This window comes from Pristis pectinata, chromosome 5 (assembly GCF_009764475.1).
Source record: "Pristis pectinata isolate sPriPec2 chromosome 5, sPriPec2.1.pri, whole genome shotgun sequence".
In the NCBI taxonomy this organism is placed as follows: Eukaryota; Metazoa; Chordata; class Chondrichthyes; order Rhinopristiformes; family Pristidae; genus Pristis; species Pristis pectinata.
This window is the reverse complement of record NC_067409.1, coordinates 92628507-92645143: the sequence shown is the minus strand read 5'-3', so window position 1 is coordinate 92645143 and position 16637 is coordinate 92628507. Positions and strand designations below refer to the sequence as shown.

Below are 16637 nucleotides of genomic sequence, written 5' to 3'. Positions count from 1 at the left end.
TGCTGGAAGAGGAGAGCACAAACATAACTGAATGCCACATCAAATCAAGATAATTATCAGATAGCAAACTTCACATTGAAACAACCTCAAGGACTTTCATTTATTTCCATTCCAATGTTCCCAAACTATATATCTTATAGCGCATTTCAGTTTTAAGCAGTGAAATTAAACAAAAGATATCCCACTTTTGAGAGTACCTGTAGGCCTGGAGAAGAAATATCTTATAAACATTGATGGCAACTGTTCTCAGTGTATTGACCTGCAGAAAATTAAAACATATGGAGAGAGATTTGCAACAGGTCCATACATCCATACCTTTGTTGGCAGGACAATGCAAAGCATATTGCATCCTTTCCTCTCTGATCAATTACACTAAGATTTGAACCAGAAATGGAACTATATTAACTGTATCAAGTAGACCAGAGGGAGTTTTGGAGACCCATTTTCTCATTTGGTATTTCAGGTAGGTTTCTGACAATATTGAAATAAAGCACTAGCATCTTTGTGAATTATATACTAAATATCAACTTCAATAACAAAACTCATTCCAAATCCAAAAGTTTAAGCTTCCCTGCAGTTTAATGCAACCCTACACTCAAACACAAAAAAATGGATTAATTGCAGGTTCTTATTGTTTGTTCAATTCTATCTTGTTGTAAAAGATAAATACCGATTACAACAGAAATGGTAGAAACCACTTCATGTCCCTTTGAATAAGGACTGCTTGAGCAATCTGATATACAAAGAAAAATTCTACATAAGGGTCAAAAAGGGTTCAGATGGCCACACATATTCATCACCTGCTATTATCAACTCTTATCAACTTGTCACTTCCAAAATGTTATTATCATAGAGCAATTTTAGTTAATGTAGTTAATGTACTTAACATATAATTTCATGATGCAAATCGAGTTACTAATTAATTAAAAGAGATGCTGCACTGGTGACTCCCAACAAACAAGTACCCGGTACAAGCTAGCCAATTGAGCAATTTCCTCAAAACAGTTTGCAATGTTTCCCAATGAATAGGACATCACAGCAAGTAAAGTTGGCATTTAATCTGAAAACTCACAAGACCCCAATTCATATTTATTAAATAAGCCCATTTCAAGTGGATGACAGAATACTTAACAAAATGGTGTCAGAAGCACCCCAGGATGAATGGGCAGCAAAGCTGTGACAATTTTCAGAGCCTTAATGTCAAGTCTTAATATAAACTGAGCAGGCACCTGTTAAATATTGCCACTACAGCATCTACATTGTGAGGTGTATACAACAAGGGGCGTTGAAAGCACTGAATGAGTTTAATACAAAATATACCACGTAGAAAGCAGCAAGAAAATGCCGAGAGAAAAAGTAGTATTTGAGAGGCAAGTCAGACCTCACCTCCAGATCTAGGAAGATATGGTGACACTTCAGCTTCAAAACAGCCAGTAGTTTTCTCTTCATATTTTGTCCAGCTTTGGAACTACAGTTGAAAGTAAGACTTGATCTAATGGAGATATTTGCGTAACTAAATTAAAGAAAATAATTAAGTTATTGTACCATGGAAATAAAGACTCCAAATTCTTAGTTTTGGAATATATTTTTTTTAAATAGTTAGCAAATCCAGCTGCTGTTTATCATTCTGCCTGAGTTAAAATTTTGAATAACCACCACAAAAAGGTTAAAGTATTTTCCTTATGCAGAAGATTTTAACAACCAGAACTTACAGGAATAGTGTTCATCAAAGCAGTTAGCAAATATGGTTTGCTTTTAGCCATGAAATTAAGGATTATTTTAATCATCCTACAGAACCCGCAATATAATAATTTTGTATATTTTAAACAACAATCAGTAAGGCTAGTGAATCCTGTGAAATTAATATTTTAGGCTGATGCAAAAAGATGCTGATAAATTTCAAAGGATATTTCTGAAATGAAAATGATACCCTTTTGTCATGTGACAGAGAGGCATTACCAAACAGATTGTGTCATAATCTTATATATAACTTAAAGGCAACAATTTGAATGTATAATGAACATTTAACATTGTAAAATGCCTCAATAGGCTCCATAAGCATGATATTAAGCTAAATTCAACACCAAGCCATTTAGAAATACATAAAACCTACAGCACAATACAGGTCCTTTGGCCCACAAAGTTGTGCCGAACATGGCTCTACCTTAAAAATTACTAGGTTTAGCCATAGCCCTCTATTTTTCTAAGCTCCATGTACCTATCCAGAAGTCTCTTAAAAGACCCTATCGTATCCACCTCCACCAACATTACTGGCAGCCCATTCCACGGACTCACCACTCTCTGAGTAAAAACCTTACCCCTGACATCTCCTCTGTACCTACTCCCCAGCACCTTAAACCTGGGTCCTCTTGTGGCCACCATTTCAGCCCTGGGGAAAAGCCTCTGACTATTCACATGATCAATGCCTCTTATCATCTCATATACCTCTTTCAGGTCACCTCTCATCCTCCATCGTTCCAAGGAGAAAAGGCCGAGTTCACTCAACCTGTTTTCATAAGGCAACATCCTTGTAAATCACTTCTGCACCCTTTCTATAGTTTCCACATCCTTCCTGTAGTGAGGTGACCAGAACTGAGCACAGTACTCCAAGTGGGGTCTGACCAGGGGCCTACATAGCTGCAACATTACCTCTCGGCTCCTAAATTCAATTCTACAATTGATGAAGGACAATACACCATATGCCTTCTTAACCACAGAGTCAACCTATGAAGCTGCTTTGAGTGTCCTATGGACTCGGACCCCAACATCCCTCTGATCCTCCACACTGCCAAGAGTCTTACCATTAATACTATATTCTGCCATCATATTTGACCTACCAAAATGAACCACTTCACACTTATCTGGGTTGAACTCCATCTGCCACTTCTCAGCCCAGTTTTACATCCTATCCATGTCCCCAGTAACCTCTGACAGCCCTCCAAACTATCCACAACACATCCAACCTTTGTGTCATCAGTAAACTTACTAACCCATCCCTCCACTTCTTCGTCCAGGTCATTTATAAAAATCACGAAGAGTAAGGGTCCCAGAACAGATCCCTGAGGCACACCACTGGTCACCAACCTCCATACAGAATATGACCCGTCAACAACCACTCTTTGCCTTCTGCGGGCAAGCCAGTTCTGGATCCACAAAGCAATGTCCCCTTGGATCCCATACCTCCTTACTTTCTCAACATGCCTTGCATAGGGCACCTTATCAAATACTTTGCTGAAATCCATATACACCACATCTACTGCTCTTCCTTCATCAATGTATTTAGTCACATCCTCAAGAAATTCAATCAGGCTCGTAAGGCAGGATCTGCCCTTGATAAAGCCATGCTGACTATTTCTAATCATATTATACCTCTCCAAATGTTCATAAATCCTGCCTCTCAGGATCTTCTCCATCAACTTACCAACCACTGAAGTAAGACTCACTGGTCTATATTTCCTGGGCTATCTCTACTCCCTTTCTTGAATAAAGGAACAACATTCACAACCCTCCCCCGTCCCCATTGATGATGCAAAGAGCATCGCCAGAGGCTCAGCAATCTCCTTCCTCGCCTCCCACAGTATCCTGGGGTAAATCTCATCCGGTCCTGGCGACTTATCCAACTTGATGCTTTCCAAAAGCTCCAGCACATCCTCTTTCTTAATATCTACATGCTCAAGCTTTTCAGTCTGCTGCAAGTCATCACTACAATCACCAAGATCCTTTTCCATAGTGAATACTTAAGTATTCATTAAGTTCCTCTGCTATTTCCTCTGGATCCATACACACTTTCCCACTGTTACACTTGATAGGTCCTATTCTTTCATGTCTTCTCCTCTTGCTCTTCACATACTTGTAGAATGCCTTGGGGTTTTCCTTAATCCTGCCCACCAAGGCCTTCTCATGGCCCCCTCTGGCTCTCCTAATTTCCTTCTTAAACTTGTTCCAATTAGCCTTATAATCCTCCAGACCCAGATTTATGGTGGCAGAAGAACAGTAAAGATAAATTTTAGTCAACGTGTTCAGTTTTAAGGACCTGTCACAGACAGACCAAAGGTAGAGATGAAGTGGAGGTGGTTCCAGTGTTTAGGCCCTTAGTAGTAATTGCCAATTGCAGAGGGATTGAAATAAGCGACTGGGGCACAATTGGAAGGACACAGATAAATCACAGGAGTTGTGGGGCCAGAGCTTGCTGAGATAGGAAATGGTGAGGCCTGGAAGAACTTGAAGGCAAGTGTGAGAATTTTAAATATTGAGGCTTACTCATGTTGCCGACCAAGCCAGTTATACGTACTGGGAAAGAAAGCAACCAGCAGCCTGAGAACCGTGAATACCGACAACACCTGCAAACCACTGTCCTCCTCAGTCATGAGACTGTTTGTGGGAATGGATGTGGGTTTAACTACACTATCACTATGTGATACATTCAGAAGCCCACTGTGCACATCCCTTAATGGAAACAAAGTAAACTTATAGCCAAATGTCTAATAATCTTCTTTTCAGGAAAGTGAAACCAATTTATTGACAAACCCTGAAAACGTGGAAATTATGAAGCAAATTAAAAACAGCAGAAGATAAAAAGTTCTGGGAGAGGCTTGGTGCTCATGTACATAACACAGCTGCCCATTCCATATAATATGGTACCTGGATCAGCTGATGCACTGAGAGCAACTCTATCCTCTCTCTCAAGTCAAGCTAAAAAATTCCATTGCAATATTCGAAGAGAAGCAATGAAGCTCCCTCTGGCATCATGTTCAATAGTTATTCCTCAACTCCTATTGTGAAAATAAAACCCAGTCTACACAGAGCTGCTGTTTTTGTAATCTTACTGTGTGGAGATTGGGTCTGTGTTTACTGCACCATAACCTGAACTACATTTTAAAAACCTCAATTGACCGTGAAATGATTGGAGCATCCCAAGACTGTGAGGAGCTCAACAGAAATACAAACCTTTTTTGTTCTTTACTGCCTAGGGCATCTCCTGCAACAGCAATAGTGGGCTGAGAGTTAGTGTTAGCCAGACACTAAGCTTACAAGGTTAGTTGTTCAGCAGTCACAGCCAACTTCTTCATGTTAACATCAACTCCAGTACGAGTTGTACAAAGGGGAACACACTAACATGTTGCCAGTCTGCTATCACAGTTTAACCCATCACCCAACTTTGTGCATACCTAACTTATGCAAATCTCTATGTATTAAATTTCTAAATTTCCCAGTGTAGCACAGCAGTTAGATTTAATGTGTAAATGTAATTGTTATTCTAACTGGGATCTACAAGAGAAAAAAAAATTAGAATAATGCAGTGTTTCAGAATGTAAAAATCAATTAAAACACAACCAAAACTCAACCACTTTACTGATCAGTTCAATGTACAAATACACCACACTCAGTGAGGAGGTCCAGCAAGGTAGGTACATTTTTTCAATTCATCTGTTTTTATTAAACTAGATTAACAAAAACAAATGGCAAATTCTAAAATGAAATCCCATGATTGATACTGATATACTTTAATACTGAAACTTAAAATTCACTGTTTTGTGCGCTTTGGAATGAAATGCTGCTGAATTTTTGTCTGCAGTATGTGACAAGTGAAAATGTGAATCCCAGCTTTACAACTTTGAAAACAATGGTACATTTGGAAATACAATAAAAACCAGAAGAATTATTAAAACTACTTTGCAAGACAAGATAAAGTTAGACACAAAGCTACAAAGTGATCAGAAATTAAACCAATGTGCACCCTACAAAAGCTTGCTCCTTTTTAAATGTACTCTTTATCCCATTTATTCAAGAAGAGGGACAAGAAACCCAATCTTTCTGATAATTTCAGCATATCCCACTTAATAACCAACAACACACATGTGCATCAGCAGTCTCCCTCCCAAATACTCTCTTTTCTTGCCTACTTTTCCCAATTGCAAGGCCTAGACTGTCAGCTTGCAGCTTCAGGATCTGAACCTTGGTAAACAAATCTGATATGATAAACTTCCTACCTGGAATAGTCACAGTAGACTTCCAGTGTCTGTGTGTCGAATAGCAGACCACACCAAGGAAAAAGACAGTGTTCTGGTAAGGATCTTGCTGTACTGCAGCCTGGAAGATCCTCATCAACAGGAAAGTTGACTACAGTTTTATGTGGACTTATGAAGCAGCCATACTCTGGGATTCCTGCAGCCAGAGTTCTTGATCATTAAGGAACATAAACAGAATGATTTAGTATGGTGTTCTCGCCGATCTAAGCGCATTAGTTCATGTCAATAGAAAACAAAACTGTCACTGAGTCAGGAACTACGCTTCACCATGAATTCTGGAATGACTTATAATAACTTAGCTCCCTAACTTGGTTTCAACATTGATTTACATCACAGATGCAGCAAAACAATTTAAATTGAAACAGCGTATGTTGGATAAAGTGTCATGTAGGCTATAATACACATTCTTACAGAAACAGAATTTGGTTGACACAGACCAAAGTTAAAGTCATTGAGTATTCATTGACTTAACTGCATTAATTTTTAATTTATTAATTTTTTCCACTTTCTGTTGTGCAAGGTCAATGATAGTTTCCTTCAGTGCAGCACAAGAAACATAGGGGTTAGAGAGTGACTTTCATCAGCTCTGTGGATCCAAGCATCCTTCAGGCCTGCTGTCAAAGGCTTGGAAATGCTTGTAAATATCTTTGATAATAAGAGACATTTAAAAGCAGTAAATAAAAAATAATACATTTACTTAAACTCACTTAGATGACATGAACTTAAAAGATCACAACTAAGTACAATAAAAGACAACAAACCACATATGTTTTCAAAGTACATGCCCCATTTCAACAATAGCCAGCATGCTCCCAACTTCCGAACTACAGTAGACAGAAGGGAAAGTCAGTGATGAACTGACCCATGAATAGCAACTTGCTACCAGTTCTTAACACAACCACCAGCAATAGGCAAATACATTTCAAGCCCACATGCTACGTGGCTGACTCAGTGAGTTAATATTGCAGTGATAATTTTCTAGTTTTTCTCCCTCATTGCTGCAGCTCCATGTGCTTTGGTCTGGCACCATACTCCTCCTTGCTGCACACAAAGTACCTTGAAACATTTTCTTTTTAATTTACTGGAATAGCAAGTCATAGCCCACAATCCTTGTTACGAGGCAAGATAAATACCCAGTTCAACTGGCCTTGCAATACAGCACAGACAATGGCATTGAAATTATTTGGGGAGCTGTGTAAAACACTCATTTGATCATCAGGCAGTCAAGGTAACTACCCACCCACGGGGTCAACTATATTCTCCAATGACAAACTATTGCCACCAATAAAGTCAATATAGCCAGGCTATAAATTCCAGAGGCACCAATGAGCATAGACATCCACTGATGCTGTAGATGGCTGGTGCACCACCAGCTCTCTAAAACACAAAGCCCGCTTATTCATATAAAGCCCCAGTGGTTGCACCATTTTGATTCGAAGATCAACTGACACTACCTTTCACTTAATGAACATTTTCCATCCAATCCCAGCAATGCAATACTTCTGCAATTTATCATATGGACCTGCCCTACCAGTTTACAGTTTCAGATGTCATCTGCAGCCTAACTAAGCACATTCTAACTATTCACAGTGGCTTCAAAACAGACACAAGGAATGTTTCCTGGTTTTCCACACTACACAAAGAACATAGTGTGAGGGTGTTCAATCAACTACCTGATTGCCCATCATCTCCAGGATCGCTGTGCTTATAGACATAAGTCTAAAGACATTGTAAGGTGACGTGGAATTGAAACTCCAATCCACTCTTCAATTGTGCATGGAATGTTGAATGAAAAGCTCATCTTTCAGCTCTCAGTTACTGCTCTATCTGACCTACCTTAGAAACTTTTTAGCAAGTAACAAGTGTGGTGTAACCAGCAAAAAGTCATCAATCAATCGCATCATCAACCTATGAAAAATAAATACATTTTTACCAATCATTGGAAAAAAACCTGAAAATTAATGCCAATGTTCAAAACCAGATGTAATTGTTTTCTGTAGTAGATTTTTACCAAAGATGTCAAAAATATTAAGCTCTATTTCTTAATTTAAAATAAATCCAAATCTAGGGAAAAAGAACAAAGTACTTACCCATCCTCTTGAATTCCACTGAAGAGCTTGTTCTCCATATCCCCATAACACAAGCTACAAAGCAAGGCTGAGACCAGGGAACCCTGCGGTATTCCACAGCACTGCACATAATACCTGGTACAGCAAAAGGAGCCTTTTGAGACTGAATTGCATTCTCTTTCATCTAATAGATACTCCAATTATACACAAAGTTCATTTACAAAACACCCAAATCATTTTCATAAATAAACTGGATTTTTAGTGCAAATGGCTTTGATTTTCAGATTCAAGAAATGACTTAGCAGATTTTGAAGGAGTATTTGTGGAGCCATTTCATAAAAACACACACTAAGTCAACAGCTTAAAGAATTCTTTAAACACAGCCTCCAGTCTCAGATACAGGTAACATCAATTATGCACCTTTCATGGTAAAAGATATCTGCACATATTTACATCAATGAGCCTCTCAAGAGAATGTAAATTGAGTGTCAAAACTATGCATCTAACTTTATAGGAAAACACAAGACCAAAAACCTTCCCCATTGTTTGAAGTTATCCAGAGTAATGCCAGATTAATTGTTGGACTAGAAAAGACTAATAATTTTATCTGGTTCTGCGGAAAATAACCATTTAGTACTGCAAATTGAAAATGTTGAGTTTTTTTGCAGCACTTAACTTGTGACAAATTATCCAATTAACCAGACTATTCACAGTTCTCCATTTCAAAACAAAAGGTCAAATCTTATTTGAACTTGATCTGACCTCCTTCACATTAGATGAAATTAGCAGAATATCACCTGCCCCATTCCTTTGTACAATATAGATGTATTCTACATTGAATGATTCTTAAGGTCCTTAGTCTGAGCTAACTAGAAATGGAGTTTCCCCCATGTGCTTGTTCCCCACATTTGTGTACATCTCTTGGCAATAATGGGAATTATTTATGTGGGATGCAAAGGTTTCTGAGCATGGAAATGAGGTGGGAGTATCCTGTTCTGGTGATAGGAAGTATCCTGTTATGGTGTTGTGGAGTTGCTGTATTGGGATAAATTCATCAAGCTGCTTTAGCACATTTACAAGTGTTAATTGTAGTTTTGAGTATAAGGTGCATGCAATAATTTTTCTCCAGAGGAAATCACCTGGATTGGAGTACCTTGGTAGCAGTCTGTATAATCTGCCACTTCATACTGCAGTCTCAAATAACAGAGCACTCCACTACCTTGACCAACGTGTTAAGCTACAGATACCACCTGCCAGCAAATTTAAGTGCACTCGCTATAAATGGATATTTCTGCAGAAATGCACCTCATGAAATGATGAAACTGGCTGCCAGTCAAATATTCTAAGAGTATTTTACTTACTTGCCTCCTATACTAATAATGTTGCTTTCAATCATTTGCTTGAAGTAAGTGAACACGTCTTCAGAGTTCTGATTCATTGTTAAGCCCTGCATAAAAGAACAGCTCTGAGATAAATGTCAAGTCCACTATTCATGCATGCGCACACTTCAAATTCAACAGGAATGAAGTAACACCGGGTTTGTCAGAGTAGATAAATAACAAAAAAGCTAAGGTTGTTATTCAGTATTGTTATATATAATGTGCATTCATGGAAAAAAAAGGGATTCAATGCCTAAGAATGCTTTTGAACCTATCAAAATTGTTTGTACGTGCACTTTCCAAAAATAAAGGCATCAAAAGGAGACAATCTCTTCCTTCTTGGACAAAAACAGAACTGCAACACATGTACATTGAAAAGATGGTCATAACCATGGTTAGTTTCCTTACCTGATTGACCAGTATTGTGTTTTGCAGAAAGCCTTTCTGCTGTAGATGGGACACAAACTCCTTCATGGTTGGCATTAGATCCATCAAAGTGGAAACCTGAATACATTAGCATGAGACAGAAGAGCAACAGTTGTATTACTATTTTTGTTAAATGTAAAGAGATATAGATGTGAGAGGTAATTGTGATGAACTAATATCCTTACAATAAACACCAAGATAGTCAAAAACCAATAAGCGAAAAGACAAGGAAATCAATAAGTAATGATGAAGTGACATTAAGACCAGGTTATAAAAGACAGTATTTCACTTCAAAATATAGTGGCTCTTTGTTCACACACCTTTGAAGACTAAATAGAAAAGTAGTAGGTGCTGTAGCCATCACTACAGGATTAATGCACTATTGGAAGAACATGAAAACAATGGAAAAATTCACTGCACAGTTGCTAAGATAGTTCAGCAATCAGAATTATAGATTTTGATAAATCTGTGTAGTTCATTTGGTCAATCACTATTATAAAATTCGCACATCAGCAAATCTCAGTTTTCTGTTGTTTAATATACAACAATTTATGAGTATATCATTTCAGACAATCAGGTCAAAAGTTGATAGCAATACATTTTGCTTCGTAATTCTAGATCAGAAAAGTCTAAAGGTCAAAACGTTCAAGCAAACATCATTTTTAACATATCACCAATGTTTAGTTCAAATGCAAAATAATGCTGCAGGTGCTGAAAAACTGAAAAAAGAGGAATTGTTGGTCAGGCAGCATTTGTGGAGGGAGAAACATAGTTAACTTTTCAGGTCAATGACTTTTCATCAGAACCAGTCAAAGTTGGAAGAAAGTTATTAAAATATGACTGATTCTTCTTCAGTTGAGATGAAAATCACTGAACTTTATTTCTCTCTCTACAGGTGATACATTACATGCCGAGTATTTCCAGCATTTTGTTTTTTGTTTTAAACATCAGGAACGAAGTAATTTTTTTTGTGAATGTAATGACAGGAATACAGTAGAGTTCATTTCTTAAAACAACCGAATCAGGAACAGTCTGCAAAAATTGCAGTGATAGGGTGAGGTTATAAATCAATATTCAATATAGTTGAGATAATGTTAAAAATGTCTTTCCAATATTTTTCCAAAAGAGGACAGGACCAAAACATATGTGTCAGAGAAGCCACATTCGATTTACATCTGTCACATACAGGACTTATATGGTGATAAAAACGGGCTAGCTTATCTTTTGACATACGAGTCCTATGAACTACCTTAAACTGTATCAAAGAGCATCTGGCACACATTGAAGATGTATTAATTAAAGGAAGAATTTTCTTCCATGTCTCTGTAGGTAAAGATGTCTGGAGTTCACTTTCCCATTCATTCTTAATTTTGTCCAGTGATTCTGGACGTATTTTCATAATTAAATCATAGATTATTGCTATCAAGCCCTTCTGATAAGGATTAAGACCTAAAATTTTTTCCCTAATTTCAGTTTTGGATGGTGTCGGAAAAGAGGGTATAGCAGCTTTTAAAAAATTTCTAATCTGCAAATATCGAAAGAAGTGTGATCTTGACAAATTGTATTTGTTAGACAGTTGTTCAAAAGATGAAAAACAGTTATCAATGAATAAATCACGAAAACATACTATTCCCTTCCTTTTCCATATAGAAAAAGCTGAGTCAACTCTGGATGGTTGAAAGAAAAAATTAGATTGAATGGGACTTGACAAGTTAAATTCATTCAATCCAAGAAGTTTATGAAATTGAAACCATATTTGTATTGTATGTTTAACTATTGGGTTAGTCATATGTTTACTTAATTTGGAAAGTGCAAAAGGGAATGAAGCTCCTAAAATAGAAACTAATGAAGATCCAAGTACTGATTGATGCTCAAGGTATACCCATTTGGGACACTGAATTACATCTAAATCTTGTATCCAAAAAATGTGCTATCCAAGTCAGGCCATTTATCTGCTTCGGCTTACCGTATGATTGCCTTTGTTACATTAATGGCCAAACAATCCATTTTGCTTAAATGGAAGGATCCAATACCCCTACTACTTTTCAATGGTTCTCTCAAACTATATCATGTTTAAACTTGGAAAAAAATTAGGAGTGGTACTGTTGATCCTTCGCTTAAATTTGAAGATATTTGGAGTCCATTTATTCAATATTTTCACATGGTATAGATCCCTTTTCAATAACTTTCCAATTTAGAGGAACGGAGTTGATGACATAATATTGCTCTGTTTCTATTGAGAAATTTCAGTCAAGTCTTTTTTTTTCTTTTTTTTCGTCTTTTTTAAAAAAAATTTTCAGTTTGGTTTGATATATTGTTTACAATTTTTCTTATTGATTTGGGGTTTTTTTTCCTTTCTTTTATATACACAATAAATCTTTTTCTTTCCTTTCTTTTATATTATACTCATTTACTAAGAGATCGTAGGATCTACAGTTTTTTTTATATTTTACTATTCTTTATGATTATCTATGCCATGATCGTTCTCCTGATCTCTTTGTATTACATGTATAAACATCGATGTTATATATTAATCTGTATTAATTTGGAAACTAGTAAAAAGATTGAAAAAGAAAGGAACAGTCCGCAAAACGACAAGATATTAGGTCATTCTCCAAAGCTGAGAAAGTGATTCAATGAAGGTGTTCAAAGTTACACACATTTATAAGAAAATAAATAAAGAAATAGATTAAAGGAAGAATAGGATAAAAATCCTTTAAACAGATTCAGTGTAAAGCTTAATAAAGGCTGAATAGTAAGAGATACAGAAGGACAACCAAGACCACATCATTCTGTTCAAATGAATGCATGGGTTCCCATGACTTTGACTGAATCTCTCCTACTATACTGGCCAAAACTCCTCACTCAACTTTCAGCAAATTAGATTAAATCATCTGTTATCATATTTGCATTCTGGTTCAAGTCAGCTGCCAAATGCAGGTGCTTTAAAGGCAATGCAATGACTTCAATGAAAAGAGAAATATGAATGGGATTAAACTAAGTCACTCACTTGGAGAAAACAATGAGCACAGACTTCGTTGATCAAATGACCTGCCATACAGGATCCTATGAACATCTGTCCCTTCACTTTAATCACAGGGGCAGGGAAACCAGCCAAAACAGGGTAGCAAGTCATTTGAAGCGGCACATGCATTATTTACAAAACGTTCACTGTAATTTGCAGCAAATTAAAATAATAGGAAGTATTTCAAAATAATGTGTTGCCTTTTGGCTGAAAGTCTACAGGTGGAAGAAAGGAGGTAAAACAGTATTTAGAATAAGCCAATTTAACAATACCGCTTGTATTTTCAAGCAACTGTTTAAAATAGTTAGATCACTGGTCCTCAGTTAACACCTATACACATAACACGATGAGTCTTTACCTGTCTTTTAAAAGTCTTTCTAACTTGTCCAGCAGCATCCACCCATATTTTCGCATAGCGCCGTATACAATAGTTCTCTGGTACTTCAAGATCCAGTATGCCCGAAATGACTTCCATTAACTTGGCATGAGGAATAGCATCATAGGCACCAGTAACATCTGCCTGCAAGAAGAATGGCTTTAAACTCAACTCTCCAGCACAATACACCCGATGTAGTCTCAAACTAACCATTTCAGTTTAATCAAATAAAGAAGGATGTGGGTTTAAAAATCCAAGCACATAAACTAGGCTGACAATTCAGTGCAGTGCTCGTTAAAGGTACAGTCTTTAAGGTGAACGCAGTTACATCTGTCTGTTCAAGTGAACGCAAGGGTTCCCATGGCTTTGATCAGAGTTCTTCTGATGTCCTGGCCAGTGTTCCTCTCAGATTTTACAGCAAAACAGGTTAAATGACCATTTGTCTCACTTGCAATTTGTGTGCAACTCAACTACTGTAACCAGCTTTACAAAAACATAACACACATTCATAATCACTGAAAAAAAAATCAAATCATTGAGCAGTGAAACCAATGCTATGACCTGGTTTGACCCTGGGACAACTCAACAGAAAGGACATGACAGGAACACAGAGAAAGATACATAAATAAAACCTTTATTTTTTTTCTCCAGACTATGTCAGTATCAGATACCTGATAAGCAGACACTTTTGATTTAATACAAATCATTGAAGAAATGTGCAATACCACCGAGAACATATGACAGTTTAGAGATGTCCAACTCTTCAACACAAAATACCCTGTGCAACTTTCAAACCAGCCATTTCAGTTTGGTCCAATGTAAAAACCTTGCCTCAGAGTTACAACATGGATACAAGTACATAATATGTTAGAGACACGCCGCTAAGTGGTAATTAACATGTTCTCAAATGTATTAAACCTCTCAAAAATACATTATAATACTTAGAAATTAATGGCCTGGATTTTGTTGGCAGTCCTATATGGAACTTCTGACATCTTTCAGCACAAGTGCTCACAGGCTTCAAGAATCTCATGCAAATGCAGAGGTCCACACAATTTCTGGTGACATTCCACAGAATACAAGAATAAGTGGCAATTTAATTACTTGTGCTTGGTTTGATGTTTATAATTACTAAAAGATGTTTTTATATATTTTTAACTGATATTATGTTTTTAATAAGCATTACATTTTTTATTTTTAATCATTTTTAAATGTTTATGAATGTGAGAGATATTCCGAAACCTTGGCACTTTTGATAGATATCAAAAAAAACCTGCAGATGCTGGAAATAGGAAATAATAAAAGAAAATGCTGGAAACACAGCAGGTCAGGCAGCATCTGTGGAAAGAGGAACAGAGTTAACATTTTGGGTCCAAGATCCTTTGTCAGAGCCGGAGTTCTCGGTTATCACTGTTTCTCTTTCCACTGATGCTGCCTACCTGCTGAGCATTTCCTACTGATGGGTGATAGTTTTGGGGGAAAGAGGAGCTTTGCTGTCAGCTAAAGGCTTCCAGAGAATGTTGTGGGGGAGGGCTTACTTTGGCCCATCCAAGTGGCTCAGTTGTGTTCTTTGAGGCTGTGGCACCAATGGGCTGTGCTGCTTAGCTCCGGGGTCATTTGGGCAAACAAGGTCAGTCTTCTGAATCCAGAGAAGGCAAGTCCTGAGTGACATAAGCCATGAGCCCACTCAAGGCAATGAGCAAATGCTTCCCAAGTACTTTAAGAATGCAGAATTACATTACCTGCTAAGTCACCATGTCACTATTGGAATTGGTTTAGCCTAGTGAAATAAACATCATTTAATCCAATGTAATAGCCGGTCTTTGAACTCACTTTGACAAAATAATAAGGACGTCCACCGCTCACTTTTTCAGCTTTCAACTTCTGTAACACAAACTCCCTCCATGCTTTATAAATGTCATCGAGTCCATACACAGAGGAGCTCTTTAGGGCTGGGTTCTGTTGTTGCTCATAATTCAGCACATCAAAAAGGACCTTCATCTGAGTCTGTTGGTAAAAAAAAAAATCACTTCAAAATTGTTTAATGTCCACAAATACAAGTAATAGCTATACATACTGAAACAACTGACTGGCATTAGCTAGAAATCACTTATTGTTTGTTGGTTGCTAACTGTGGTACAATAACTTGCCTAGAAATTCAATCCTGGGCAGCAGCAATAAACCTGCTGTAAAATAATGACGGCTTGATCCACTCTGCCTCTGAAATTCAACTCCATTGAAGTCAATTTTAGAGACAAAATACATCACACTGTCAATACTACTGAGCACATTGAGCACTGACTGTGGATGAATTCCTTGGCAACTTTCTCCATAGCAACACAATATGGTTGAGGAATTAAGAGTGTTTTTGGATATCAGTTGCTTCTGGTCAATCTAAGTCCAAAATACAAGAACACAAAAAAAAACCCTATTCTAAATCAAAAAAGTCACATTATAGGTTGCAGATTGTGTGACTAAATTAGGTGCCAGCTCCCCAAAAATGAGTGAACCGACTGTTACTATAAGTGGAGACTGGGAGAGGAGGGGGGGGAATAGAACAAAATAGGACGAAAGATTCGTTGCATTCGTCAAATAAATAAAAATGAATTCATCTATTTAGAAGACTACACACATACACACTCTAGAGGACAGCGTAAGCACTATGGAGCCTCCTGCAAGCTACCTTAATAGGAAACAGGAGTCAAATATAAATGAGAAGTTTGGAATGTAGCCTCAGAAGAAACCAGAGATCTCATACATAAAGATTAAAATTTTGAAATCAAAAGGATCACTAAAGGAAAGAAAAAAAAGATGCAATGGCATGCATCTTATCTGTTTAGCAGGTTATAGGTTGTGCACAGTTAGATATTACTGAGACCCAATGAGTAAGGCAGCATGACTGGGGACACTGGACTTATCACCTGGTGATCAACAATTCAGTACAAGCAACAATACTGTATTCAATAAATCTTACCCAAGAGTCTAATTTTTGTATAAATCCGACTGGCTTGCTAAGGTTATTGAGAGAGGAATTTTAGTCACTCCTAAACAGTTTGACCTATCTAAAACTCCAATCCTAGAATGCCCTGTAAATGGTCTAGCAACACGTTCACAGAGAAACAACTGTTTTCAAAGATGGCCCACCACCATTTTCTTGGGGGTGGCAAATCTACCAACCAGTTCAAATAAAGATCATTACAAAAATATTGCTGTCTCTCTTACACCAATGTACCAAGATGTGCAAGACCATGCAACACACAAAAAGCTGGAGGAACTCAGCAGGTCAGGCAGCATCCACGGAGGGAAGTGGGACAATTGACATTTCAGGTCGAG

At 37.4% G+C, this 16637-nt stretch overlaps 1 protein-coding gene across 1 annotated transcript in view; it reads right to left on the bottom strand.

The window, feature by feature from the left end:
- tert (telomerase reverse transcriptase) overlaps positions 1-16637 on the bottom strand; it is a 47461-nt gene that overhangs the window by 18886 nt on the left and 11938 nt on the right. Inside the window, exons 5-13 of the mRNA XM_052015732.1 lie at positions 15138-15311; positions 13287-13448; positions 9886-9981; positions 9460-9545; positions 8120-8233; positions 7866-7937; positions 5991-6179; positions 1387-1513; positions 198-259 (exon numbers count right to left, since the gene is read on the bottom strand). Coding sequence (XP_051871692.1) covers positions 198-259; positions 1387-1513; positions 5991-6179; positions 7866-7937; positions 8120-8233; positions 9460-9545; positions 9886-9981; positions 13287-13448; positions 15138-15311 — 1082 coding nt within the window. The remainder of the gene's footprint in view (positions 1-197; positions 260-1386; positions 1514-5990; positions 6180-7865; positions 7938-8119; positions 8234-9459; positions 9546-9885; positions 9982-13286; positions 13449-15137; positions 15312-16637) is intronic.